At 45.4% G+C, this 26,953-nt stretch overlaps 1 protein-coding gene across 1 annotated transcript in view; it reads right to left on the bottom strand.

The window, feature by feature from the left end:
* Window positions 1–26,953, bottom strand: part of Plekhd1 (pleckstrin homology and coiled-coil domain containing D1) — a 36,846-nt gene extending 9,893 nt beyond the window's left edge. Inside the window, exons 1-6 of the mRNA XM_027929832.3 lie at window positions 26,681–26,953; window positions 16,812–16,905; window positions 16,349–16,438; window positions 16,122–16,198; window positions 15,293–15,384; window positions 14,274–14,326 (exon numbers count right to left, since the gene is read on the bottom strand). Of these exons, the coding sequence (XP_027785633.1) occupies window positions 14,274–14,326; window positions 15,293–15,384; window positions 16,122–16,198; window positions 16,349–16,438; window positions 16,812–16,905; window positions 26,681–26,829 (555 nt within the window). The 5' untranslated portion in view covers window positions 26,830–26,953. The remainder of the gene's footprint in view (window positions 1–14,273; window positions 14,327–15,292; window positions 15,385–16,121; window positions 16,199–16,348; window positions 16,439–16,811; window positions 16,906–26,680) is intronic.

Genomic DNA, 26,953 nt, shown 5'->3' on the forward strand with positions numbered 1-26,953 from the left:
TTATACAGCAAAATGTCCTCTCCAAAGCCCCTTAAGCCATCTCTGTCCTTTGCCCAAACTTTCCCTCCCTTCAGCAGCTACTGGGCCCCTGACCTTTCTCCATCTCAGTCACATCTTCCTCCTCACAGCCTCTCTCCTCAGCTATGAAGCTGTGGATCCCAGACCAGAAGGTAAGAGCTAGCTGACAACCTCTTGCCAAACAGAATAAGAGCTAGTGGACAGTCCCTTGCCAAGGTCAAGGGCAGCAGCTTACACCTGGCCATTTCATGTTGCTCCAGCAAACCTAGAGAAGGGGAAAGGCCATTTCACTTACCAGTTTCATTTGAGCCAAGATTTGTCTGCCTCCCAACTTCTTCAATGTGTCTGACTTCTCACCCCATTGGGACCATAGAACAAGACTAATTTCTTTCCCTTCAAGTATTTAAAAGAGCTGTTATGTTCCCGAGTCTCCTCTCCTCAAGCCAAACAATTCCTCTTTGCTGTGCTTCACAGGACATGATTTCTAGTCCTCCATAGAACTAATTATACTCTTGGAAAGAACGCTGTGACATAGGCTCCTAATTAGGAAGAATTAATACAGTAAAGATGCTTTGCAAATAATTTACAGGCTCAAAGGGATTCTAGCAAAAATCCCGGTGAAAATTTAACCTTCTATTTCTATTTATCAATGCTATACATATATATTGAGTGCTTCATATGTGTCAAATATCTGCCAGACTGAGGATAAGGAGATGCTCACATGGAGTTTATCATCTTGTACAGCTATTAACAGAATTAGAGAAAGATTTTAGATCAGATGCAAAAATCAAATATTACTAAAAGAATCAGACACATTAGAGTCTGACCAAAAGACATGGTATGCAGGACCAGGACCCAGTTCTATGGAAAGCTGTCCAAAGTGGGAGTAGGTCAGGGGAGAGGACGATCAGATGATTCTTAAACTGACTGACCACGGTGAATAAATAGGAGAGAGAGAAAAGAGCATTCCAGGCAGAAGGAACAGTATATGCAAAGACCCTGTGAGAAAAAATGAAGGGAGGCCCATAAGGCTGGGCCCAGAGTGAGAGTAAACACAGTGGAAAGAAGCTGGAGGGGCTGACAGAATCTAGACCATGCGGGACCTTGGACTATGCTGAGAATTTTGGCCTTTTCTCTTAAGGAAGATGAAGCAATGAAGGGGCTGGGGTTGTGGCTCAGTGGTAGAGTGCTTGCCCAGCATGTGTGAGGCACTGGGTTCTATTCTCAGAACCGCATATAAATATATAAGATAAAGGTCCATCAACAACTAAAATACATATTTTTAAAAAGACAGGAAAGTCTTTAAAGAAGAAGCAGCAGCAATGAAGGTTTTGAGCAGGAAGCAGGAGAAGATGGTGGGTAACATGACCTAATTTCCATTAAAACAGTGATTTTGGCCGCAACATGCAGGAAAGAGTCTAAGGAGCCCAGTGCATTAGTCCAAGCAAGACCTAGTACCTAGTGGGTACCAGAGCTCAGCAGTGAGGTGAAAGTGGCCTGGTGAGTGAATTCCACTCCTGGGGGGAGGACAACTCTAGCAGAATTAGGGAGTGAGGTGGAGAAGGGAGGAGGGAGGGAGAACAGGGTGTAGTATGACACCAAGTGTCTGACCTGCACAATCTGTTAATTGTTGTGCATTCCCTGAGACAGGAAGTACCAGAAGCCCGCCAGCTCTGCTGTGGAAGATCATGGATTTGGTCTTAGACACTCTGTGTTTGTGGTCTCTTTGGACATATGTCTGGAGATGTAAAATTAATGGCTGGGTAGAAAGGAATGGAACTCAATAGAGAGAAGGGGCTGGAGGGATCAACTTAGGGCACAAAAAAGTTAGGGAGTGTGGCCTGAACTGCCTTATGATCTAGTGCAGAGAGAAGGGAAGAACAGGCAGCATCTTCTGAAATGAGGTCTCTTAGGTCAATGCGAGGATTGCATAAATTCATCCATGAAAGTTGCTTGCACCATAGTCCGTGTTTAATAAATATTAATTAGTATTATACATTCAAACTGTGGAGTATCTTTTCAAGAGTAGACAGCAATTGCCAGGCACTGTTGTGCATACCTGTGAGCCCAGCTCCTTGGGAGGCTGAGGCAGGAGGATTGCAAGTTTGAGACCAGCCTAGGCAATTTAGAGAGCCTCTGACTCAAAAATAAAAAATTAAAAGGGGCTGGGCTAGGGATGTAGCTCCATGGTAAAATCTCCCTGAGTTCAGGCCTCAACACTGAAAAAAGAAAAAGAATGGACATCTACTCAAAAGAACAGAAAAGGGACTTCAAACATAGATGTTGATACATGATAACAATGCCTAGAGGGCTGGGGTTGTGGTAGAACACTTGCCTAGCATGTGTGAGGCCCTGGGTTTGATCCACGGCACCACATAAAAATAAATAAACAAAATAAAGGTATTGGGTCCAACTACCACTAAAATAAATAAATAAATAAATAAATAAATAAATAACAATGCCTAGAATTTACTGTGAACTTACTGCTCTAAGCCATTACGTGCATTAAGTTATTTAATACCCAAAACAAGTATGAGTATTACTATTGTCAATTTACAGATGGGAAAAACAAAGGGACAAGCTAAGTTACCTAACTTGTTCAAAGTCATACAGCTAGTAAAAATGAAGGAGGGACTCAAAATGGAAATAGCCATACACTGCTGATGGGAATATAAATTGGTACATATTTTTTGGAAAGCATTTGGCAGTGTGCACCAAGAACCATTAAAGTTCTTATCCTTTGACTTAGTAATTTTACTGAATTGTAATTTATCCTAAGGAAATAATTAGAAAAGTAAAACAAGATCTATGTACAATGATTCATTGTGGCATAATTTATAATTGTATAAATGGCCTAAAATGTTCAAAAATAGGAGATATGAAGCGTCACATAGGATGAATCAGTACCGAGCCATTAAAATCAATATTTTCAAGGAATATTAAATGGCATGGCAAAGGTATAACATTAATGAAGTTATGATAACAGGCATAATGAAAAAGTAGGCCATAAACTGAATATCTGACATCCTCCTCATTATGTTTAAAATATAAAAACAATACATACAGCAGGAAGAGTAGCTCAGTAGTAGAGTGTGAGTTTAGCATGCATGAGACCTTTGGTTCAATTCTCTGCATCACAAAAAGAAAAGAAGAATAAGGAAGAAGAAGAAGAGTAGGAGGGAGGAAGAGGAGAGAAATGAGAAGAAGACGACGACATAGTAGAAAACAGACAAATGCAAAACACTAAAAGCTGACAATAATTATCCATCAATTGTGGGACTAAGGATAAATTCATGTTTTCCAAGTTTTCTACAAGAGCATGATTTCTATCACTAGGAAAGAAGCTGTATGTATTGTTAAAGAGGAAAAGGAAAGAGAACTGGGCAATTCTAGTTTCCAGTCCAGAATGTAAGGAACTTAGAAGTTGCTACTCCATCTAATACATAAAAAAATAAACTGAAAAATCAGCTTCTCTTCTTAGATCTTTCAGAGGAATGATGTCACGGAGTGAACTACTAAACCCGAAATTGGAGAAAACCCCAGGAATAGAGCAGAAACACATCAGCAAAAAACTCACTGGGAACCAATTCAGAGGTAGGAAAATCTGAACTGTAGCTGATGAATTGCTGAAGGCTTCATATGGACAAGTTTTAGTGTTAAAAACCCCATCAGGCTCCAGACTTAGGCCTCCCTGCACACTTTTGTGAGTTTATCTCCAAGAACTCTACCAGATTTTACAGGGAATATTAGAGTAAAAATACCATGATGTTTGCAGCAAGAGAAATGTTGAAATACAACAAAGCATTCTATTCTCTTTTTTTAAGAGGTGAAATTTATTTTAATAATATATTTTAATGTAATATAGCAAATAAAAAATTATTCTATTCTTCTTAATAAGTCTGTGCTCAAGGGGAAATGATTTTACTAGAGTCTGACCTGCTGGAATTGCATCAGAGCCTCACCTATCTGAAGGAAGAAAATTCCCAACTCCAGCTCACTGTAGCCATCCTGTCCCATCTAAGAGGCTGGAGGTGCAGGGTAGACACTGAGAAGCACTTGTGACATCCACAATACAGGGGACCAGCCTCATTAAAGGAATGAAACCTAATCACAGGACTATAGTCTGCTCCCACACACACACACCTGACCACTGCACCACAAAAGCCTATTTACCACAATTCCTTTTCCCTAGCACACTGTGTCTGGCATTCAACAAACAATTGCAAGGCATACTAAAAGGCAAAACACAGTTGCAAAAGACTGAATAAGAATCAGAGTCAGAGCTGGATATAGTAGAAATGTAGAATTATCAGACCCCTAATTAAAAACAAAAACATGGGGCTGGGGTTGTGGCTCAGCGGTAGAGCGCGTGCCTCTCACGTGTGAGACCCTAGGTTCAATCCTCAGCACCACATAAAAATAAATAAATGAAATAAAGACATTGTGTCCATGTATAACTAAAAAAAATTTTTTTTAATCCAAGATTAATATGCTAAGGGCTTTAATGGGAAAAACAGACATGGAAAAATGGATGGATAAAGTAAGTAGAAATTGGAAATTCTAAGAAAGATTTTTTTTAAATGCAAGAGATCAAAAACACTATACAGAATGATGAATACGTTGATGAAATCATTAGTAAACTGGACACAGCTGAGGAAAGAACTTTTGTGCTTGAGAGTAGAAACTCCCCAAACTCAAAAGAAAAGAGAAAAAAGACTAGAGGAAAAAAAAAAAAAAAGAACAGAACATCTAAAAATTGTGGGACATCTGCAAAAAGTGTAATATATGTGTAATGGGAATACCAGAAGGAAAAAAAAAACAGAAGGAACAGAAGCAATGTTTGAAGCAATAAATACTGAGAATTTCCCCAAATTATTATCGGAAACCAAACCACTGTTCCAAGAAGCTCAGAGAACAAAAGTGGATAAATGTAAGACAAAAAAAGAAAAACCTCACTACATCTAGCCATGTCGTATTCAAACTTCACAAAATCAAAGACAAAGAAAAAATCTTCAAAGAAGCCAGAAAACACACACACACGCACACACACACACACACACACACGCAACCTTACCTACAGAAGAGTGAAGATGAATAAATATAAGAATGACTTTGAACTTCTCAGAAACCATACAAGCAAGAAGAGTGTGGAGTGAAATGTTTAAAGCATTGAGAGAAAAAAAAAAAAAGGCCAACCTAGAATTCTGTCTTCTGAAAAATGATCCTTTAAAAGTGAAGGAAAGGGGTTGGGATTTTAGTTCAGTGGTAGAGCGCTTGCCTCGCATGTGTGAGGCACTGGGTTCGATCCTCAACACCACATAAAACTAAATAAATAAATAAATAAAGGATAGTGTGTCTATCTACAGCTAAGAAAGGAAAAATAAAGATCTTCTTAGCAAATGAAAGTAGAATTATTTTTGCCAGTAGATCTGCTTTGCAAGAAATGTTTAAAAAGTTCTTCAGAGAAAAGGAAAATGATACTGGTCAGAAACTCAGATCTATATTAATAAAGAGCATCAGAGACTGAATAGATGATGCTTATATGCTCTTACATATAAGTGAAATGAATTGCAAAAATGTTATAAGGGATGGGAGGGAGGAGTTAGGTAGAGCGCTGTTTGAAAATGGTCTTGGGTTAGTTGTAAGTGTGTATTGCAAACTTTAGGGTAACCACTAATTTTTAAAAAGTAAAATTGGTGTATTAAGAAAGTAGAAAATATGGAATCATGGACTTGGGCTGTTGCTCAATGGTAGAGTGCTTGCCTAGCATGTATGAGGCACTGGGTTTGAGTCTCAGTAACACGTAAAAATAAATAGATAAAATAAAGGTCCATTGACAACGAAATTTTTTTTTAAAAAAATGAATCATATAAAATGCACAATTAAGCTGGGCATGATGTTGCATGCCCATAATCCCAGTGACTCGATAAGCTGAGGCAGGAGGATCAGTTTGGGGCAACAGTGATTAATAAAAAATAACAAAGACTGGGGATGTAGCTTAATGGTAAAAATACCTCTGGATCAATCCCCCATACTAGAAAAAGCAAAAAAGAAAACACAAAATCACAGAAGTAAGAAAATGTGTGGAAGACAAAATAGATACAAATAGGGCTGAGGATGTAGCTCAGTGGTAGAGCACTTGCCCAGCATGAGTGAGGCCCCGGATTTGAGCCCCAGTACTAGGGGGAAAAAAAAGGAACAAATAAGAAGTGTAATAAACAGAAAACAGGAACAAATATGGTAGATATCAATTCAACTATATTGAATGTCTCTTTATATGTCAAAGACCTAAACACAGCAACTAAAAGGCAAAGATTTTCAGTGTGGATTAAAAAAATACTCAACTATCTATTGTCTGCAAGAATCCATTTTAATCTTTTCTTTTCTTTTGATGGTGGAACTGGGGATTGAACCCAGGGCCTCACATATGCTAACCAAGCATTCTATGAGTGAGCTATATCCCCAGCCCAAGAAACTCACTTTAGATAAAAAAAAAAACCACATATAGATTACAAGCAAAAGATGGAGAAAAATATACCCATACTTATAGTAATCAATAATTTCAGATAAATCAGACTTCTGAAAAAGAAGCTGGAAAAGTCATCAAGAATAAAAAGAGGCATTACATGGGCTGGGGTGTAGCTAAGTGGTAAAGTGCTTGTCTATCATGCACAAGGTCCTGGATTTAATCCCCAGAACTGCAGGAGTAGGGGTAAGAGGCAAGAGGCATTATGTAATGATAAAGGGGTCAATAGTCCTGAAGATATAGTAATATTTAATATGTACACTCCCACGAACAGAGCATCAAATATAATACATGAGAAAAAGACTGATAAAATTGAAAGTGGAAATAAATGGATCCACCAATATAATTAGAGACTTTGACACCATCTATCATAAATTGACAGAGGAAGTAGGTAAAAAATTTGTACAGACATAGTTCAAGTCAACAACTGGATATAATTGGCATCTGTTATGCACTGAATGTTGGAGTTCTTTAAAGATTTATTTGTTGAATTTTGGTAGCACTAATTTCCACTGTGTAAATATACGATCTTTTGGAAGTAAGTAGGATTAGATGAAGTTATGTGGGACTCTCCTGATGACACAAGAGACACTACAGAGCTAGCTCTTTGTTTCTCCTTGCGTCTGTACAAGAAGCACACAGTGAGATGGCAGCTGCCTACACACCAATAGAAGAGGGCTCAGAATAAAACCTGTGTTGTGGGCATCTAGAACTATGAGAAATAGGCCATAAGATAGCCCTTAACAAATTTAAAAGAATAGAAAATCATCCAATGTCTGCTATTACGCCACAATGGAATTGCACTAGAAATAAATTACAGAAGGATAATGAAAAACTGAGCAAGGTGATGCACACCTGTAATCCCAGCAGAAGCTGCGATAGGAGAATCACAAGTTCAAGGCCAGCCTGGGCAACAAGGTGAGATCCTGTCTCAAAAAATAAAAATAAATGTGAATGTAGCTAGCTCAATAGTAGGATAATTGCTTAGCATGTGTAAGACCCTGGGTTCAATCCCCCTTACTAAAAAACAAATAAAAAAACCCAGTGAAATTGGAAATAGGAAATAAATAAAGGAAATCAAGAAAACCAAAATCTGGGTTTTTGAAAAGATCAATAAACTCCATAAGCTGGGCTAATTAAGAAAAAATACAAAGACACAAATTACTAATATCAGAAGTGGAATTGGGAAAAAGGAGATATCACTACAGACATGATAGACATTAAAAGGATAATAAAAGGGGCTGGGGCTGGGCACAGTAACCCATGCCTATAATCCCAGTGACACGGGAGGCTGAGACAGGAGAATCCCAATTCAAAGCCAGCCTCAGCAACAGCAAGGCACTAAGCAACCTAGTGAGACCCTGTCTCTAAATAAAACACACAATAGGGCTGGGGATGTGGCTCAGTGGTCGAATGCCCCTGAGTTCAATCCCCAGTACCCCCAAATAAATAAATAAATAAATAAGGGTTGTAGCTCAATGATAAGAGCACTTGCCTAGAATATGAGGCACTGGGTTTAATCCTTAGCACTGCATAAAAAATACATAAATAAAATAAAGGTATTGTGTCCATGTATAACTAAATTTAAATGATAATAATAGAATATATGAGCAACTCTATGCCCACAAATTTGATAACCTAAATGAATGGACCACTTCCTTAAAGGGAATCTGTCAAAATTCACACCAGAAGAAACAGACAATCTGAATAGACCTATGTCTGTTGAGGAAATTGAATCAATAATTAATAATCTTCCAAAACAGAAAACACCAGACCCAGATGAGTCTCCTAGTGAATCTCACCAAACATTTAAGAGAGAAATTATGCCAGTTTTCCACAATCTCTTCCAGAAGATAGAAGCAGGATAAATACTTTATAACTTATTTTATGAAGCTAGCATAACCCTAGTACCAAAACTCAACAAAGACATGACAGGAAAAGGAGGATACAAACCAATATCATCACTCACATCAATGTAAAAATCCTCAACAAAGTATTGGCAAATTGAATCAAACAATGCATAAAAGGAATTATACATCATGTCCAAGTGGGATTTACACCAGGTATACAAAGTTAGTTCAATGTTTGAAAATAAATTGATGTAATCCATCACATCAACAGGCTCAAGAAGAAAGACCACATGATCATATTAACATATGCAGAAAAATCATTTGACAAAGTCCAGTGCTTGCTGACAATAAAATCTCTCAGCAAACTAGGAATAGAAGGGAATTTTCTCAACTTGATTAAGAATATCTACAAAAAAAATATAGCTGACACCATAATTAATGGTGATAAACTAGAAGCATTTCCTCTAAGATCAGTAATAAAGCAAAGATGTTCCTTCTCATTACTGCTTTACAACAAAGTTCCAAAAGGCCTAGATAATTGGTAAGATAAGAAAAAGAAATAAATAGCATGCAGATTGGAAAGAGAGAATAACTCCATCTTTTTTCACAGATGACATGATTATTTCTGTAGGAAATCCAGGAAAATTGATACTCACACAAATTCCTGGAACTCATAAGCAATTGTAGCATTGTTACAAGGTTAATGTATACAAGTCAATTGCTGTCAGTTATGGTGGCACACACCTTTAATCCAGCTACTTGGGAAGCTGAGGCAGGAGAATCACAAGGTCGAGATCAGCCTGCACAATATAGTGAGACCCTGTCTTAAAATAAAATAAAAAATTCTAGGGATGTAATGCAGTGGTAGAGTATTTGCCTAGCACATATGAAGCCTTGGATTCAATTCCCTATACCAAAAAAATGAAAACAGTCGATTGCTTTCCAATATACCAATAGTGAATAAGTGGAATTTAAAATTAAAAATATACACCCACTTATATTAGCATCCCCTAAAAATAAAATACTTAGATCTAAATTTTAAAAATGTACAAGATTTATGTGGAAAACTACAAAACTCTAATGAAAAATATGGAAGAAGAATGGAGAGATATTCCATGTTCATGGATAGGAAAACTCTATATTGTCATGTGTCATTTCTTCCCTACTTGATCTATAGATTCAACACAATCCCATCAAAATATTAGCACATCATTTTGTGGATATTGGCAAACTGATGCTAAATGTTATATGAATAGGTATGCGACTCAGAATACCCAACTCAATATTGAAAGAGAACAAAGTAGAGAAGAACTGGAAGACCTATGACACCTAAAACCATGTGGTACTGGGAAAAAAATAGGCAAATCAATAGATCAGAATAAAGAGACTAGAAATAGGCCCATATAAATATTGTCAACTTATCTATGACAAAGGAGCAAAAGTAATATAACGGAGCAAAGACAGTCTTTTCAATAAATGTCACCGCAACAACTGGACATACACATGCAAAAAAAAAAAAAAAAAAAAAAAGGTAAGAAAGAAACAAGAAATTAAAAAAAGAAAATAACCTTTAAATCTTTTACAAAAATTAATAAAAGTATAAAACTTCTAAAAGACAGCATAGGTGAAAATCTGGATGACCTTGAGTTTAGCAATGAGTTTTTAGATACAACATCAAAGGCATAATTCATGAAATAAATAGTGAGCTGGATTTCATTAAAATTACAAATTCCTGCTCTGTGAAAGATAATGTCAAGAAATATGATTGCTGGATGATAAGGAAAAAGGATATCAGTTTTGTAAGAATCTGCCAAACCATCTTCCAAAGTGGTTGTACGATTTTTAGAAGACAAGTCACAGAGTGGGAGAAAATATTTGCAAACACATCTGATAAATGACTGTTACTCAAAATACATAAAGAACTCTTAAAACTCAATATGAAGGTCTGGGGTTGTGGCTCAGTGGTAGAATGCTTGCCTTGCACGTGTGAGGTACTGGGTTCAATCCTCAGCACTGCATAAAAATAAATAAATAAAATAAAGGTATTGTGTTCATCTACAATTAAAAATAGTTTTTAAAAAACCTTAATATGAAAATGAATAACCCATTTCTTTTAAATGAGCAAAAGACCTTAACTGACACCAAAGAAGATCTACAGATGGCAAATCAGCATATGCAAAGATGTTCAACATTATTGTGTCATTAGGTAAATGCAAATTCAAACAACAATGAAATAACACAACACATCTATGAGAATGGCCACAATCCAAAACACTGGCAACACCGAACACTAGCCAAAGTGTGGAGCAACAGGAACTCTCATTCACTTCTGATGGAAATGCCAAATGGCACAGCCACTTTGGAAGACAGTTTAGCCGCTTCTTACAAAACTTACATACTCTTTCCATATGATCCAGCAATCACACGCCTTGTTACTCATTCAAATGAGCTGAAAATGTATGTCCACAAGAAAACCTATGCATGGATGTTTATAGCAGCTTTATTCATAATTGCCAAAACTTGGAAGCAACTGAGATGTCCTTTAGACAATATTATTCAGCACTAAAAAGAAATGAGCTATCAAACCATAAAAAGACATGAAGGAAACTTAAATGCATATTACTAAATGAAAGAAGCCAATCTGAAAAAACAACATAGAATATAATTCCAAGTGTATGACATTCTGGAGAAGGCAAAACTATGGAGACAGTAAAAAGATGAGTGATTGCCAGGGGTTATTGGGGAGGGAGAGATGAATATCTGGAGCATGGAGGATGTTTAGGGCATCAAAACTATTCTATATGATATTACAATGGTGGATACATGACATTACATATTTGTCAAAATCCACAGAATGTACAACACCAAGAGTGAACCCTAGGGCTGGGGCTGTAACTCAGTGGTAGAGCACTTGCCTGGCATGTGTGAGGCACTGGGTTTGATTCTCAGCACTTCATATAAATAAATAAAATGAAGGTCCATTGACATGATTGGTCATGGTGGTGCATGCCTGTAATCAACAGCTCAGGAAGCTGAGACAGGAGGATCGTGAGTTCAAAGCCAGCCTCAGCAAAGATGAGCTGGTAAGTAACTCAGTGAGACCCTGTCTCTAAATAAAATACAAAATAGGGCTGGGGATGTGGCACAGTGGTCAAATGCCCCTGAGTTCAATCCCCAGTACCCACCCCCCAAAAAAAGTGTGAACCCTAATGTAAAGTATGAATTTTGGGTGATAATGTCGTGTCAGTGTAGGACCCTCAATCGTAACATGACTGTCACCGTGGTGTGGGACATGGAGAGAGGGGGAGGTGGGGGCAGCAGGACTCCATACTTTCTATCCAATTTTGCTGTGAACCCCAAGCTGCCTGCTTGCTCTGTTCTTTTATACTTTAATTTCACCTATGACTTTTTTTTTTTTTTTTTTTAGTACCAGGGATTGAACCCAGGGGCACTTAACCACTGAGCCACATCCCCAGCCCTATTTTGTATTTTATTTGGAGACAGGGTCTCACTTAGTTGCTTAGTGCCTCACTTTGCCGAGGCTGGCTTTGAACTCGTGGACCTCCCACCTTTCTGTACATGGAGGGTGCCAGACTCCGCCATCATACACTGGGCCTTTCCATTCCACAAAGCACCTACATTCTGTTCCCTTGAGCCTCACTGCAACCTGGGAGGAAGGTAGGAGCTGGCATTTCTTTTATCAGACATCTCAAATGGATAATCTGAAGATCAGAGGCTTCGACTGACATTCCCAAGTTCACACTGTCAGTCATAAAGCTGAGATTCTCATCCAGGTCTCTTGAATCCAGACCCTGAGACTTCCTTTTGAGCAGGCTGTCCCCTGAGATGTCACAAATCAGAAGAACCTTCGTCTTATCACTGGGCCATTGTACCAAAGGCCTTTCTATGTGGCCCAAAGCACACCCCAATCTCTGACCTGCCATGAAATGGGGAAGGAAGAGGGGACAGGCAGACTCATCCTATAGATGAGAAAGTAGAGAAAAACTTGGACAGAATGACTCAGTGGTTAAGCCAGGAATAGAATCTGAATCCTATTCCTCTCTAGACATGCTGCGGACAAGGAATCCAGCTCTCCTAGTTCTTTCTCCCCTGCCCGCCTGAGCAGCCTCTCCTGTGGGCACCAGCGGGTCTGGCTTACACCCATGTGCGCCAAAAAGAGAGTTCACTGCCGACAGCCTCCTTCCTCCAGTGTGCTGTGGCACCCAGTGAGGCCTGTGTGCAGTGGGTCCCCGCTGTCCTAATTTCCTGGCTAAAGACCTAGATAGAGTGTCTAAATTTTCCTCCGGCCGACTGCTGCCCCAGATTTAGCCTCTCTGATGGATAAGTCTCTTCTCCCTGCCGGAGGCCGTGCCTGTCACCCCACCCCACCCCAGGCTTCCTAAATCACATTTTGTTGTGTTTTGTTTTTTGAGACAGAACCTTCAACAGGCAACCCTCCTGCCTCAGCTCCCGTGTACTTAGGATTACAGGTGTGAGCCACCACACCCAGCTCACCTGTCTTCAAGGTGCTGACATCAACACACCAAATTCCCACTTAAAAGGTGTGGGACTGAATGGAGAAAATACCAACATTCTAATGAAATCTAGATGAAAGCCTGGGATACAGAGGCCCCCACCCTTGGGGGGGTGGAAGAGACATTGTAGTCAACATGACAGTCCTCAAATCCGTACCTCTAAGTACAAATCCTCTGTGGATTTTTCTGTTTGTTTTGTAACCAACAAAATGGCTCTTAAGTCCAGTTGGATGAATAAATGGGCACGAAAAACTGACAAATTTTTGGAAGAAGAAAAATGAAGGTGGACTGTCCTACTGGATTAAAATCAAGATGTAAAGTCGGGAGAACAAAGTTATTCACCCATTGATTCATCCCACAGTGCCAAGCTCCACAACTGGCCTGGGAGCGAGGAAAAGTGACAAGGCAAAGAGAAGTAGAATCAATGGTGCCTCTCTCTGTGGGCTCCTCTGTACAAGCCACTCGATAGCTTCTGCCTCAGGCAGTTCACATGTGGGGTGGGCCCATAATTAATAACAACATGAGCATATCAACAAACATTCAATAAACATGTCTTATGTGCCGATCGCGGTATAGGTAACACCTTTAATCTTTACAGCATCCTTAATAAGATGGGTTCTATTATCATTGTCATTTTTCAGATGAGAATATTGATGTTCAAAGAGGTTAAATAATTTGTCTGAGGTCACACAGCCACAAGTGTGATGGGCAGATACAAATACAGATAGCCTGGCTCTGGATTCTGTACTGCCAACTAGTACTCACCCCCTGCCTTTCGGGTGTCAGAAAGACTCCTCAGGATAGGTGAGGCTCAGTGCTGCCTAGAGGTTTCAAATGAAGCGAACTTCAGTGGCTCCCATGAGGCCAAGAGTCTCCTGAACCACAGGCAGCTTCAAGTCAGCAATGAACCTGCTCAGGACTTGTATTGTTGGCAGAGAATGAAGGAACCTCTGAGATCATCAAATCCCATCACCCTTACAGTGCCAGAAACCCCTGATAGATGATTCAGGCCATTACAGCCTCCTGGGAATCTCTGTGACAAGCCGCTTATAAAATTTTTGGAGAACTTCTTCCCTAGAAGATGGTTACCTTCCCTTTTTACTTTCCTTTGGAGGGTTGGCAAGGAGAAATGCACTTCCTGCCAAAATCTATAGCAGTTGCAAGCACTGTCATTGCACTGGGCTCCTGGCCCCGCCCCGTCTGATGTTCCAGCCAGTCGCTGGGTGCCCAGCCCCCCACGTCTCTTCCTAATGCTGGAAGCACGTGTTGGGAGACAGCAAGTGAGGCTGTTAAGTGTTAAGGGGAGGCAGTGACAGAGTGACAGTGGCCTCCCTGTGCACCTACCTCTCTCTGCTCCCGCTGAAGGCAGAGTTCTTCTGTCTCTTCCATCAGTTTGTCTGTCAAGGCAAGCACACCCTTATAGACTGCTTTCTCACAGTAGAAGTCCTGAGGCAGGTGCCCAGGGTGGTCTCCATCATCCCCAGCATCTCCCCAGGAAGAGGTCAGCACCCCTGCTAGCCAAGGACTGGTCCCGCTTCCCTCCTTTCTGGGTATCATTCCTGCTTCATGCATTCACAGGGCCATGACAGGGCCTTGTCCTTGGGAGCTCAGGTGAGTCCCATGCATCCCCCAGGGCTGCTGTGGCTGGGCTGGTCCTCAGCTCCACCCCCGCCCCCCACTGCCTGCACTGGTGTCCGGCTAGTGGGGAGGGCAGAATCTTAGTGGGAAGGGGAACCATGCTGGGGCCCAAGTGCCTAAGCGGGCAGAAGGGGAGGGGTCCCAGGCAAAGCATTGAGCCCCAAGTCTGCCCATCTTCTCTCTCGGCATAGGGGCCTGGAGCCCTGTGGCCAAGTTCAAGGTGGTCTTGGCGTGGGGAGGGTTTGGGGTGAAATGTGGGACTCAGGTGCCCAGGGTAGGATAACTGCGTCTTCATTTAAGGAGCCCTCACTGCAAGCCCTACATGAGCACCTGCAGCATTTTCTCATGGGACCAATGAACCCGATCTCCATACCACCTCTGAAAGCTGGGGACTATCCTTAACTCCATCTTAAGGAGGAGGAAACTGAGGTTTAGAGAGACGAGCCACCTAAAGACACAGAGAGCTGGTAGGGAGAAGATAAGGCCAGGTGCAGACCCCCGACTCCTGGCCACCAGGCTGTTCTCCCTCCAGCCATACTGGCCAGAAGGACATTTGTCTCTCCATAAAGCCCTCCAGGTGTGGAGCTGGTCTCTGGTTCCTCATGGCCTGCTGAGTCCCACCTGGACACCCACCCTGGGTCCTCCACCAAGCCCCTGGCTATAGCTTAGGCCCCCAAGTGCTCCCACTAGGAAACCTCAGGTTCCAGTCCACCCCTCCAGCCAACCTAAATACTCTTGCTTTTCCTTAGCCAACTGCAGCCCCTGGGCCTCCAGGCTTTTGATCATGGCTTCTCCCAGCTGGGCATTCTTCCAGGTCCTGGGAGTGAGGGCAGATGGCACAGAGGAGAGAAGAGGAAGAAATAAGATCGTTAGACCACGAGGATCTAGGAGAAAGAGCAAGTGCGTGTTTTGTACTCGCCTATCCAGAAACTCAGCTGACTGTCACTCTAGCACCTAGGGCTCTGGGCATGCCACCAGTATGGATCATTTACAGTAACTGGAGACTGGCCCAGGCTGCAAAGTGGGCCACCAGGGACCAAGAGCACTTTCAGAGCAGGGAAGAGATTTCTTCCCAGGCAGCTTCCTATCCCCTGAGTACCCGTCACCAAGCACGAGGCCACATGCAGGGTGGGACTCAAGTATTGTTTATTGGATCAACAGTGTGATCCAGCTCAAATAGGCAGGTGCTAGGACAGGGATTTATGTGCAATTGGACATTGTTGGGCACTCACTCTGGTCCTTGATAGGAGGAGGTGAGATCGACATTAGCAAGTACCAAATACAATGAGTGATTGATGCTGGATTCACTTCCAAGAGCTGGAGACACACAGTGTTCATGTGTGCTACCTGTGACCGTAAATACTTTCCAAGCTCACTTGGGGGACCCTCAGAGATGCTCTAAGAGCTGGCTGCCTCCTCTCACCCATCCTAGCCAACTCCTACAGCCCTCTCAGTGTCCACGAGGATCCCAGCAGACAGTCAGAGACAGGCCCAGCCTGTCCCCCGCCCCCCGAGTCTGGAGCCCCAGATGCCCTTCTGGCTGCGAGCACTTACACCTTTCCAGACTCCTGGAGCATCTCCAGCCACTGCGTCTGTTCAAACTCGGACTCGGCAGCCAGCAAGACATTCCCCTGCCAGGAAGAGGAGCCATGGGTGTGCTGAGAGATGGCCCCTTGGAGGGTCATGGAGGCCCACTCTGCTCCCCTACAACACAGTCCTGGGCATGGACACCTCCCTGGGCCAGGCTGATTTTCCCAGGCTGAGGGGAGAGCTTCACTTACATGGAAGTCCTGATGGGAGATCTTCATGACATAGGGCATGCTGGGCTCTTCCTTGGCCTCCACCAGGCAGCCCCCAAGGGGTATGACACCCTGTGGAAGAACCAGAACAGGCAGCCCCACCCACCCAGCTCAGGTCACTTGGGGCCTCTGGGGATAAAGCCAGGCTCTGCCAAGACCTCCAGGGTGGACCTGACCTTGGGGCTACTGAACCTGACCTTGTAGCTGCTGGACAGAGGCCAGAACTGACTCTCAGAGGGAAGAAGAAGGGCTGGGGCAGGCTCCAGGGTACAGGAAAGTTGGGGTCGAGCCTGGGGGGCAGGGAAGGGGGTCTTGTGCCCTGAGAGAAAATTTGCTTTCCAGACTCCCTGCTAGACCACTGCAAGACAAAGGACAGCCCTCCAACATCCCCTGACATCTCCTTGGGACCCTCCCCCACTGTGGCCCTGGGGAGGGACCACCTCACCTTAGGATGTATATTGAAGTATTTGTTGGTTTCAAAGCTCTTTTTTTCACTCTCAGAGTAGTAAAGCAGAAAGCTCTCTTTGATAATGAAAAACCTACAGCGGTGAGGGGGAAGGAAGGGGAGAAAGAGTTAGGCCCTGGGAGACAACAAGAGTGCCTTTGTAGCCCTGGACTCACAGAGGAGCCCATGGGGCCACCAGCTTATGCTCCTTGCATGACCCTAATTATGGAGGTCATGCTGCTTCACCCAAATTGCCCTCCCTCTGCTCCTCAGGGCTGGCTGCCTCTATCCCCTCATCCCACCATCCTAGGTACAGCAGGACACCTGAAGTCCTTCCCCCTCAGGTTCCTGCACCCCTTGAACTATCATCTCCAGTTACTTAGAGTCTCCTCCAGGTAGGATAGGAGGAGGATAAAAAGACACATGACTCCAAGGTGAGTCTTCTGGTGTAATCTTGAGAGCGTGCAACCAAAGGGAATGGGTACAGGTTGTCGGGGCCACATCTGCAGCGCCTGACACCCTCAGTGGGACACCTGTATTCCCTTTTGTCTCAGACTGCTCCACAGCCTCCTTCTGGGACTTAGGATCCCTGGACCTTGATGCTTTCTGAATTTTGAGGAGGTGCATCCTCAATGCCAACCCCCAGGGCCCTGTCCTGGGGACTCTTATAAAACTAATGATTGAAACTAACTTTGATAAGACACCAAATGCCCCACAGGGGAAGATCCAGTTTGGCCTCAAAGCTCCTGAGGCTCAGAGACACCCCAAGTGCTGGCTCCTTCCTCCAGGGCCACTGTTGTAGCGATACGATATGAGCAGAAAGTAGGGAAGATTCTGAGTTGTTGAGTGTGTGTGTGGGTGTGTGCATGGAGGAGAGTTCAAAGCAGGGGTATGTTGGACTGCTAAGATGGACTCCCAGTAGCCAACAGTATGACTCTCAGCTGCTGTGCATTCAGAGACACAGCATCAATGGCATGACATTGGCCAGGGAAAATACAATGAAAATAAAAATCAGAACCTCCCTGCCCTCCTTACCAAGAGCCACTGCAGAACTTCAGTGACCTTCTGGGCCTCCCACAGCTGACTCTGCCCGTGCTCAGCTCTCCCACCACTTCTACCCTTCAGTGTCTCTGTGCTCCAGGGGAGTCTGGAGCCCGCTACCTCCCCGCTCCTTGCATGACCCTGCAAACAGAGATCATGCTGCTCTACCCAAAATGCCCTCCGTCCGCTCTTCATCTGGCTGCATGCTCCTCACCCAATGCTGACGTCTGGGCCCCTCCTGCACTTGCAGGGTACTTGGCACTCGGCACCCACTGCCACAGCCTACATGCTCTGCTTGTCCAGAGAGGGCTGCTAGTTTCCTGGAGGGTGGGGCCACACCACTTCTGTCCCATGGACTGAAGTGGGTGTGCCCTGCTTTTTCCAAGGGACCTCACAGAGTAGGTGAGAACATGGGCTTCAGCAAGCAACAGACCTGCCCTTTTCCAGGTGGGTTGGGAGACCCTTGGGGAGGTAGCACAGCTCTGAGTCTTAGTTTCTTTGTCTATAGAGCTGGGGCGAGAACACTGACCTTATGTGATCATTGGGAAACCAAATGAGCCCATGCTCATCACTCTGCCAGTTGGCGAGGACCCAGGACACCTGGCATGAATATGTACCTCCCCATATAAGGTGAGACAAGCAGCACAAGCTGCCTCTATCCCTCTCAACAGCTTCTGAAATATTGCTGTGTCCTGCCTGACCCCACAATTCACATTGAAGCCCTAACCCCAAATGTGACTGTATCTGAGGTGGGAAGGTAATTAAGGTTAAATGTGCTAAGAGGGAGGGGCCCTGTTCCTCTAGGCCTGAGCCTTGACAAAAAGAGGAAGGTTCTCTCCTTCTTTTTCTTTGGCCCTCTCCCTCTCCCTTTCCCTTTCTCCCTCCCTCTCTGTCTCAGGCTCTCTTCCTCCCTCTTTCTCAATTTCCCCTCCCCACTGCCCTGTGCAGAGAGTTGGCCCTCTGGGAAACAGAAAGAGGTCCTCCCAGAACCCGACTCTGCTGGGTAATGGGGTGGGGCAGGGGTTATACTAAGCAGGTAGGCAGAAGAAGGTTAATGAAGAAGGTGAGGGAAGACGGGAGGTGCTCCAGGCAGAAGACCTGTAGATGCAAGGTCCTGAGGCAGGAGCATGCCTGGCTCTGGCAGGAACTGCAAGGCTGAAGCAGAGGGAGCAAGACCAAAAATGGCTGGGCCAGGTCTTGTAAGGCCCTGTGGCTCTGGTACTGAGACTAAGGAGTGAGCCTACATTTCTTTGGCTCTTACCACAAATCATGCTTTCCTGTGAGCAATTACCTCTGTTAACTCCTTGAACACTCACAATTACCCTAGGAAACAGGTGCTCCCTGCATTTTAAACAGAGAGGTGACATGACTTGCTGAAGGTCACAGGGCTACTTGGTAGAGGCTGTGTTTTTCTCTGAGTCATGGAGGGCTTTGAGCAGAAATGACGTGGCCTGATGTACAAAAGGCTTACCTGGCTGTGGTGTCAAGGACAGATTTGGGGGAGGGGGCAAAGAAAAGGGGACATGGTAAGAGTTGCCGCCATGCATGATTAGAAGGCAAGAAAAGATCGAGAAGATGGGAGTGTGCAGCTATCCTAAACTCAGGCCTCGGTTCCCTTGAGTGCAGCTCGAGGGTAAGTAAAGTCACACAAAGGCTTAGAAGACCGTGGAAAGATTCAGGACGTGTTTACTTTTCTTATGACTATTAGTGTTTATTTTCTGAGGTTCCTGCTGGGGTCCCCCTCTGACCTCCTCTCCCATTTGTGCTCACACAGCCCTGCTGGAGGGAGGCTTGTCTGCCCACCCTAGTCCTTAGGACCCTCCCCACCTGCCCCTTTGGGTTGTGGGGAGCCCAGTGAATGTGGATAAGGGTGTGTCAGCATGGCTGCCTCCTCTCTCGGTCTTAAAGAACAGAATTTTTACCTATAGATTAAGGAACATTTAGAAGGCAGCAAGATGCTCACTTTGCCAGTTGTTTTATTGATGTTCCTTTTTTTGGTACCAAGGATTGAACTTAGGGGCATTTAACCCCTGAGCCACATCCCCAGCCCTTTTTTATAGTTTATTTTGAGACAGTGTCTCACTGAGTTGCTTTGGGCCTCGCTAAGTTGCTGAGGCTGGCTTCGAACTCTGGATCCTCCTGCCTCAGCTGCCCAAGCCGCTGGGATTACAGGTGTGTGCCACCGTGCCCAGCATTGACATTCTCTTATTTAGATTTCTCACCAAAACTGTAAGGGATGGAGGTGTGTTGTTTCTATTTCACTGAGGCACAGAGAGATTGAGCCACTAGTAAGTGGCAAACTTAGAACCCAGTTAGTTGTCTCTGCTGACCAAGCCCAAGCGCTCAACTGCCTGTGCCCTAGGCTTCCTCATCACTTATGACCCGGAATTGTTCACATGTATCCCTAGAGCTGATCTTGGCAAAGGAACTGCAAACTCCTGCTCAGCTCAGCTCACAGAGCATTAAGGAATCACCTCGATGGGCAGGTGCTGTGCTATACCCTGTGGCAAATGAATCCCTATCCTCAAGGAGCTAAGAAATGAATGAGGAGAGAGAACATAGAAATCAATAATCTAAAAAATAACTAATGTCTATCAAGCTCCATATGGGTGTTAATTCACTCACTCCTTACAAGAGTTACGTGAGGAATCTAGAGCGCAGAGAAATTAAGTAATATGCCCCAGATCACACAGCTGGTAAACGCTAGGAAACTTGTAAAGGATGTAGGGCAACATTGTAAAACAGCAGGGTACACTGCGGTAATACAGAGCACCGGGAGGATCACTGTGACATTGTCAAGCACCAAAATATGTGGCATCAGAGTCTGTTTGTATCAGGGTACAGGAAGAGTGCCCAGCAGGGGGACTGAATGGTTTAGGGGCCCAGCCAGGGGAGTTCTCTGAGAGGCTTTCATAACTGAGCAGGGTTCTGATGAGTAAATATAAATATCTTAGGAATTTGGGAGGAAGTAGAGTGGGGAGAGAGAGTCCAGACAGAAAAGAAGGGAATAAGCAGAAACTAGTGTGATCCAGGTCATCAAAACATGTCTGGTATTATAGGCAGATAAGTCCAAAAGGGGTGGCCAGTGTGCGGGGGTGGGGCCGCTAAGGAGGGAGCTAAGGTCAGAGACTCAGAGCAGAGTGGGATTTCTTGCCGACAGGGAAGCTGGCAGTGGGTTTTAAGCAAGTACTGTGAGGTTAAATTGTAGTGTTAGACATGGGTGGGGTGGGGTGGGGTGGGGTCTTGAGGAGACCATGGCCACGTAAAGAGACAACTTAGAGTTAACAGGAGATAAAAACTAGCAGGGCTTGTTGAACAATTAGACCAGGGCAGGTGATGTGAATCTGGGGAGACACACAGGATTCTAGTTTGGTTGACAGGATGAACATAGAAGCCATCTAGCGTAAACTGGGGAACCAGGAGGGGTTTTATTTTATTATTTTTTAATTTTTTTGTAGTTGTAAATGGACATAATGCCTTTATCTTATGTATTTATTTTCATGTGGTGCTGAGGATCGAACCCAGTCCCTCACATATGCTAAGCAAGCGCTCTGCCACTGAGCTACAGCCCCAGCCCCCAGAAGGGATTTTCTTAAGTTCGGTCCTCCTTTCTCCCACCCTTGTGCTCTGAATTCAATAAGGTCTCAACCAGAGCTTTATGGTTAACATTGGGTTCCTGCGAGATCCACCTGGAGCCGAGGAACATGCAAGCACCTTCCCAGTTGGGAGGGTCCTGTTAGAAAGGTCAGTCCACTGGATGAGCTCCTTGTGGTTTCGAGATGCAAATGCCCAATTTGGGAGTAGGATCTGGGAGGGACTTTGTATAACAAGAGTGAGAGAAATTTGATGTTGGGGCAAAAGTTGAAGGGCAATGGGGTAGAGGAATAATGGGGGGAGGTGCAGAGGAGGATCCCAAGAAGATGCAAGAGTCCTACAGGGTCAAGAGAGGGTGGTGGACACAGTGGGCTTGAGAAACAAGGCAGCTAAGACTCAGCATGAGGGTGTTTACACCTCTATAACATAATGTTCCTCTTCCTCCTTGGTGCCAAACCTGCCCTTCAGCTCAGCCTGCTAGACCCATGACCACCTGGTACCAGAGGCTGGGGTTCATGTGTGGCAGTGGGAAAGGGTAGAGGAGACTGAGGAATGAACTGAGTCCCCCCTCTGCTAGTGCAACAGAGACACCTACACCAGCCAGCTAGCAATTTACATTCAGGGAGTCTGGGTTTAGAGCCTCCAGGTGGGAGCAGGAACATGGGTACAGGATGTAGACTCCCTGTGGCATTTGATCTTGGGGCCAAGGTTACCTCACTTTCAGGAGGGCAAGAGCCTGTGGAGTTAGGTGTGGGTTACATTTCCCAGGAAGGCAGAACATCCAGTCTGGCCGCACAGACTTTCAGAATATGCCCAGCCCTTACTCCCCTCAATCTGAGTGCCTCAGACCCTAAGAGTGGGTTTGGGGGTTGAAGCTGGGAAAGGACAGCTTATCAAGTGTCCTTACAGAAGTGGCAGAGCCCCCAGTGTTTGTCCCTTCTTGTCCAAAGGCCTGTATGCTCAGGGGATGCTCATCCTGACCAAGGCTGCTTGGCTAGCATTGCATCTGAGACAGCAGGTTGGTTGGCAGGGGGAGCATGTCGGCTCCTGGAGAGATCAAATTCAAAGAGGTTCAAACAATTTTTTATCAGAACTCTTCAAACAATATAGCAAAGGCATGTTCAATGCACCAAACACACACTACTGTGGAGACGCTGATAGTGCCCTACCACCTGGTTTCCACTCTCTGGGGTAGACTAAAAGCACCTCTAGAATCATCTGTGGAACACAGTTTAAGAAAACACAATTTGAGCTGGGCGTGGTGGTGCACGCCTGTGATCCTAGCAGCTCTGGAAGCTGAGGCAGGAGGATTATGAGTTCAAAGTCAGCCTCAGCAACTTAGTGAGGACCTAAGCAACTCAGTGAGACCCTGTCTCTAAATAAAGTATTTAAAAGGGCTGGGGATGTGGCTCAGTGTTAAGCACCCCTGGGTTCAATATCCAGTACCAAAATAAAACAAAACAAACAAACAAAAAACCCCACCTCACCCTCACTTTGTAGATGAGACACGGGCAGCCAGTTAGGAGATGTACCACAGCCTGGGACACACAGCTAGTCAGTGGCAGAGCAGGGACTGGAACTCAGAGCTCCAGCCTTTCAGCCTAGCTTCCAGTTCCACCATACCCACAGCTGCTCTCAGAAAAACTACTTTCTATGTTCAAGTCCCGGATGTAGGAAGCTGAAGTGCCTTCAAGCTTGGGGTCTGTCCCACCCCCTACCTGCCCTGCCCCCCCCAGCTGAGACTCATTTTCAAACAGGACATCAACAGCCACTAAGGGAAGGAGTGGGATAGAAGTGAGGTTTGTTTGCACAATTAACTCACTTGACTCCAGTAGACCTGTCTGTCTGGGCAAATCTGACCCCATTGAAGCCTGAATTAACGGGTGTGTCATTTCATTTATGGCTGTGTGGTCCAGAGACTTTGCCCATCTCCTTGATGATGGGTAGAGGGATCTGGAGAGACTTGACAAGGCACATTCCCCCTGCCTCTGTGCCCCAATTTTCCTTCCTATCAGTGGGTATGGGGAATAGCAATCCTGGGATAAGGAGAAGGTAATGTTTTCCCAGAGAGTGAAAAACACTATGAAATCTTTAGAATAAAGTAAGTCGCTCACTACTTATTTTCTTGGGGAAGACACTGTCCTCCAAATCCCTCTCCTTCACCAATGCTGAAAGAGATTCCCTGCTCTGTCACCTCCCCCATATCCTTCCCACCCACACATATTTGCAGGAATCCCGACCTTCCAGCTGCCTCCTGGCCAAGCCTCCGCCCCCTCATGCTGCCACTCTGAAAGAAGTTTGGAGAATACAGGTTGATTATTAAGAGGGAGTGGGTGTGGCAGATTCTTGAGCCATGTCTGCAGATTGCAGATCTGCAACACGTAGGTGCTGTTTCCGTGGAACTCTGGGTACCTGATGGGCACCATGAGTCTTCGCTCCCTGGGGCAGAGATCTACCATTCTGCCCAATAGGGAATTGCTACCGGGCTGGTTCCCAAAGGCCACCTTACAGCAGGGTGGAAGAGGGCACTGTCACAGGAAAGAATTGGCTGGGCCCTCTTCATCAGGGGCTCTGGTCTTAGGAGGCATTCATTTGGGAGAGGGACTAGAGTGTTGGATGAAGTATTGAATCTGAGAAGCCTCTGGCTATTTGAGCTGACCCTGGCTGAAGCTGGGACTCCCTAATCTGTTCCCCTTGTCTCAGAGCTTCCTACATCTGGGCACCTGCATCACCACTGCTCACAGCTTAAGATGAGGACAGAGTTATTGAATCACCCTCTAAATACCTCCCCAGATTCCCTTCCCTCTGCTAACTAATGCTTTTGATTCCCTTCCCCTTCTGTTGCTTATGGAAGAATAGAATGTGGATTGGACTGAGCTCAGGGTGTCCTCCCACCCCAGGAAGGAAGGGCTGCTTGGGTAGTGGGGGCTGGAGGCATGCTTCCTAAGGCAGGCCCCAGGGGAAGAGGGTTTATAGAACCCAGCCAGCCCCAGGCAGTTCTATCCTGCCCACTCATTATTTATGCAGTACTGACAGAGCCTTTCCAAGCCCTCTCTCCTTAGCTGCCCCGCCAGGGCATCGACCGCTCTGCAGTGGCAGGCCAGAGCTGCCTTGTTCCCAAGCTTCCCCTGGCTGCTAATTAGCTGAGGTCCAGAGACTCCACCTCACAAATGGCAAACTGGGGCGCAGGGGGCCCTGCTGGGAAGCAAGAGGGGGTTAAGTGGATCATCAGGCCTCCCCCACTCCCCAGACCCACCCAGGCTAGCTGTTGCGACTCAAGGCTAAATCTGTGGTGTGTGTGTGTGTGTGTGTGTGTGTGTGTGTGTGTGTATATATATATATATATATATATATATATATATATATATATATAGAGAGAGAGAGAGAGAGAGAGAGAGAGAGAGAGAGATAGTTCCAGAGCATGAAACAGAGGTCATGGACAGAGGCCTAGTGTGGGCAGGTTTCCTGAGCCCCGAGGAGTGGGAGTCTTTTCCCAGTGGCAGCTCCAGAGGAAGGAAGTGAAAATCTTCTCTAAGGGGGTTAGAGGGCTAGACTTGGAGCTGTATTTGTGGGTCACATGCATTGTTCTGATTTAGACTGGATGTTTTTTACGGTGGCTGTGGGGTTCACTGATGAGATTCTCTGGGTACCCCAAACATATCACTGTGGTTAAATTGGGGAGTCTACCCTGCATGCTTCTCAGCCCCCAAATCAACTGTGGGTCCAGGTCCCTACTGTAACTATAGTGGTAAGGGGGCCCAGGGGACATGAGCTGGGGGTCCCAGACACCTAGCATTTACTGGATGCAATCAGGTGAAAATACCTGGCAAGAAAAGTCTTGGCTGGCAAGACTCAGAGGCAATACCTGGGCCAGCAGCCAGACCCAGTGGAGAGGAGTGTCTGCTGCCTGGAGCAGCTGAGGCAGAAGAGGGGAGGGGACATTCTGCTAATGGCACTTGCATCTCAAGAAGACTTCCCACCCCCACTCAAGAGCCCAAGCAGAGACAAGCTGCTCCCCACCCTCAGCGGCTACAGCTCAAGCAGTTCAACCCTGGAAGCCCCCTCATACAATCTTCGTGCTGCTGCAAACCTCCATTAAGAGCACCAGAGGTAAGAATTTTGGAGGAACTCAGGGAGTGCGTATTACATTAAATCTCAGAAATCTGTCAAAAGTAATAAAAATACATAAAACCGGGTATGGAAAATGTGAAATGCTGTCCACAGCTTCATTTGTTCTGCAGTTTTATAGGAATATTAAATTATTCATCAGAATTGAACATCAGAATATGATCTGTGATCCTAAGAACATCTGAGGCCCCTCTGCTCGGGATAGACTCTTGGTATAGGATGGGGAAAGGGTATATAGATGCACCCCTAGTTTCCTGGAAGGGTCACAACCTCCAGGGAGGGGCTGTGACAGGGTCTAAAGTTCTCTAGGCCATACAAGTAGCAAATCTCAGAACCAAAGTTGGCTTGAGGATAAAAACTGTGCAGAAGATGGCCCATGGCACCTGAGGCCAGTTTTGGGAGCTTCCTGCAAGCCCAGAGCTATAAGATTCCCCTTGTCCCAATACCAAAACCTCCCAGGCCATTTGTTAGTGGAAAGTGGCTATTGACTTCTGGGGAGTACTCTCTGAGGGAGGATGAGGAAGCTGGTGCTGAAGGAAGCTGGGGCTGCTGTGGATTTCTCCATCCACCACCACTTCCAAAGGATCAGTCCTTTGAGCAGAACCAATGTATCCCCCCGCCATCCAGGTGGGGATGGCACAGACTTTTCCAGGCCCTGCTCTCTCTCTCCTGGCCTAAGTCAGAACCTGGCTCAATAGTGTTCCACCTCTAGCCAGCAACTCTAGACCTGGGTGTGGAAAATGAGTTTGCCAGTAAAGATCCGGAAAGGTGTCTTGTGGCTGAAGATGGGGCTTCTCTTTGGAGGCACAGTCTGGCACAACTTGATCTGATACAGCCCTGATCTCAGCCCACACCCAGGCTCCCCACTAGGGACTCAGTTTATTTCACAGAGAATCCACTACCTCCCCCAGGCGGGTGGTCCCACTCCAGCTCTAGCAGCTAAGATCCACATCTTTCATGCGGAGCCGGTGCAGAGTAAAACGGAGCAAGATCAAGGTCACAGAGGAAGGCAGAGGCGGGACAGTGACTGGAAGTGATGGGAGGTGTCCTGAGACCGGGAGCTCCCTTCCCCGGTGGTGGTGGTGGGGCTCTGGGGACGCACTCACCTCCGGGACCACTTGGCTGACGGCCTCCCGAAGGGCCGCTTCCACAGCACCCCGTAGAGCTGCACTTTGGTACTGATGTCCAGCGCGTCGGAGTCGGCCTGCTCTAGGGACGGCGAGGGCGACACGGAGTTGGACTTGGACGTGAACATCCTGCCTCAGTCGGGCTGACCCCGGCCGGGCCCACGCTCTCCCCGGGGGCCGACAGGGACCGGGTGAACGGTGGGAGGCAATGGGGGTGGCGTTCGCAGACGACTCGGGGCACCGTCGGGGCGC

Source organism: Marmota flaviventris, chromosome 2 (genome assembly GCF_047511675.1).
Source record: "Marmota flaviventris isolate mMarFla1 chromosome 2, mMarFla1.hap1, whole genome shotgun sequence".
NCBI classification, from domain to species: Eukaryota; Metazoa; Chordata; class Mammalia; order Rodentia; family Sciuridae; genus Marmota; species Marmota flaviventris.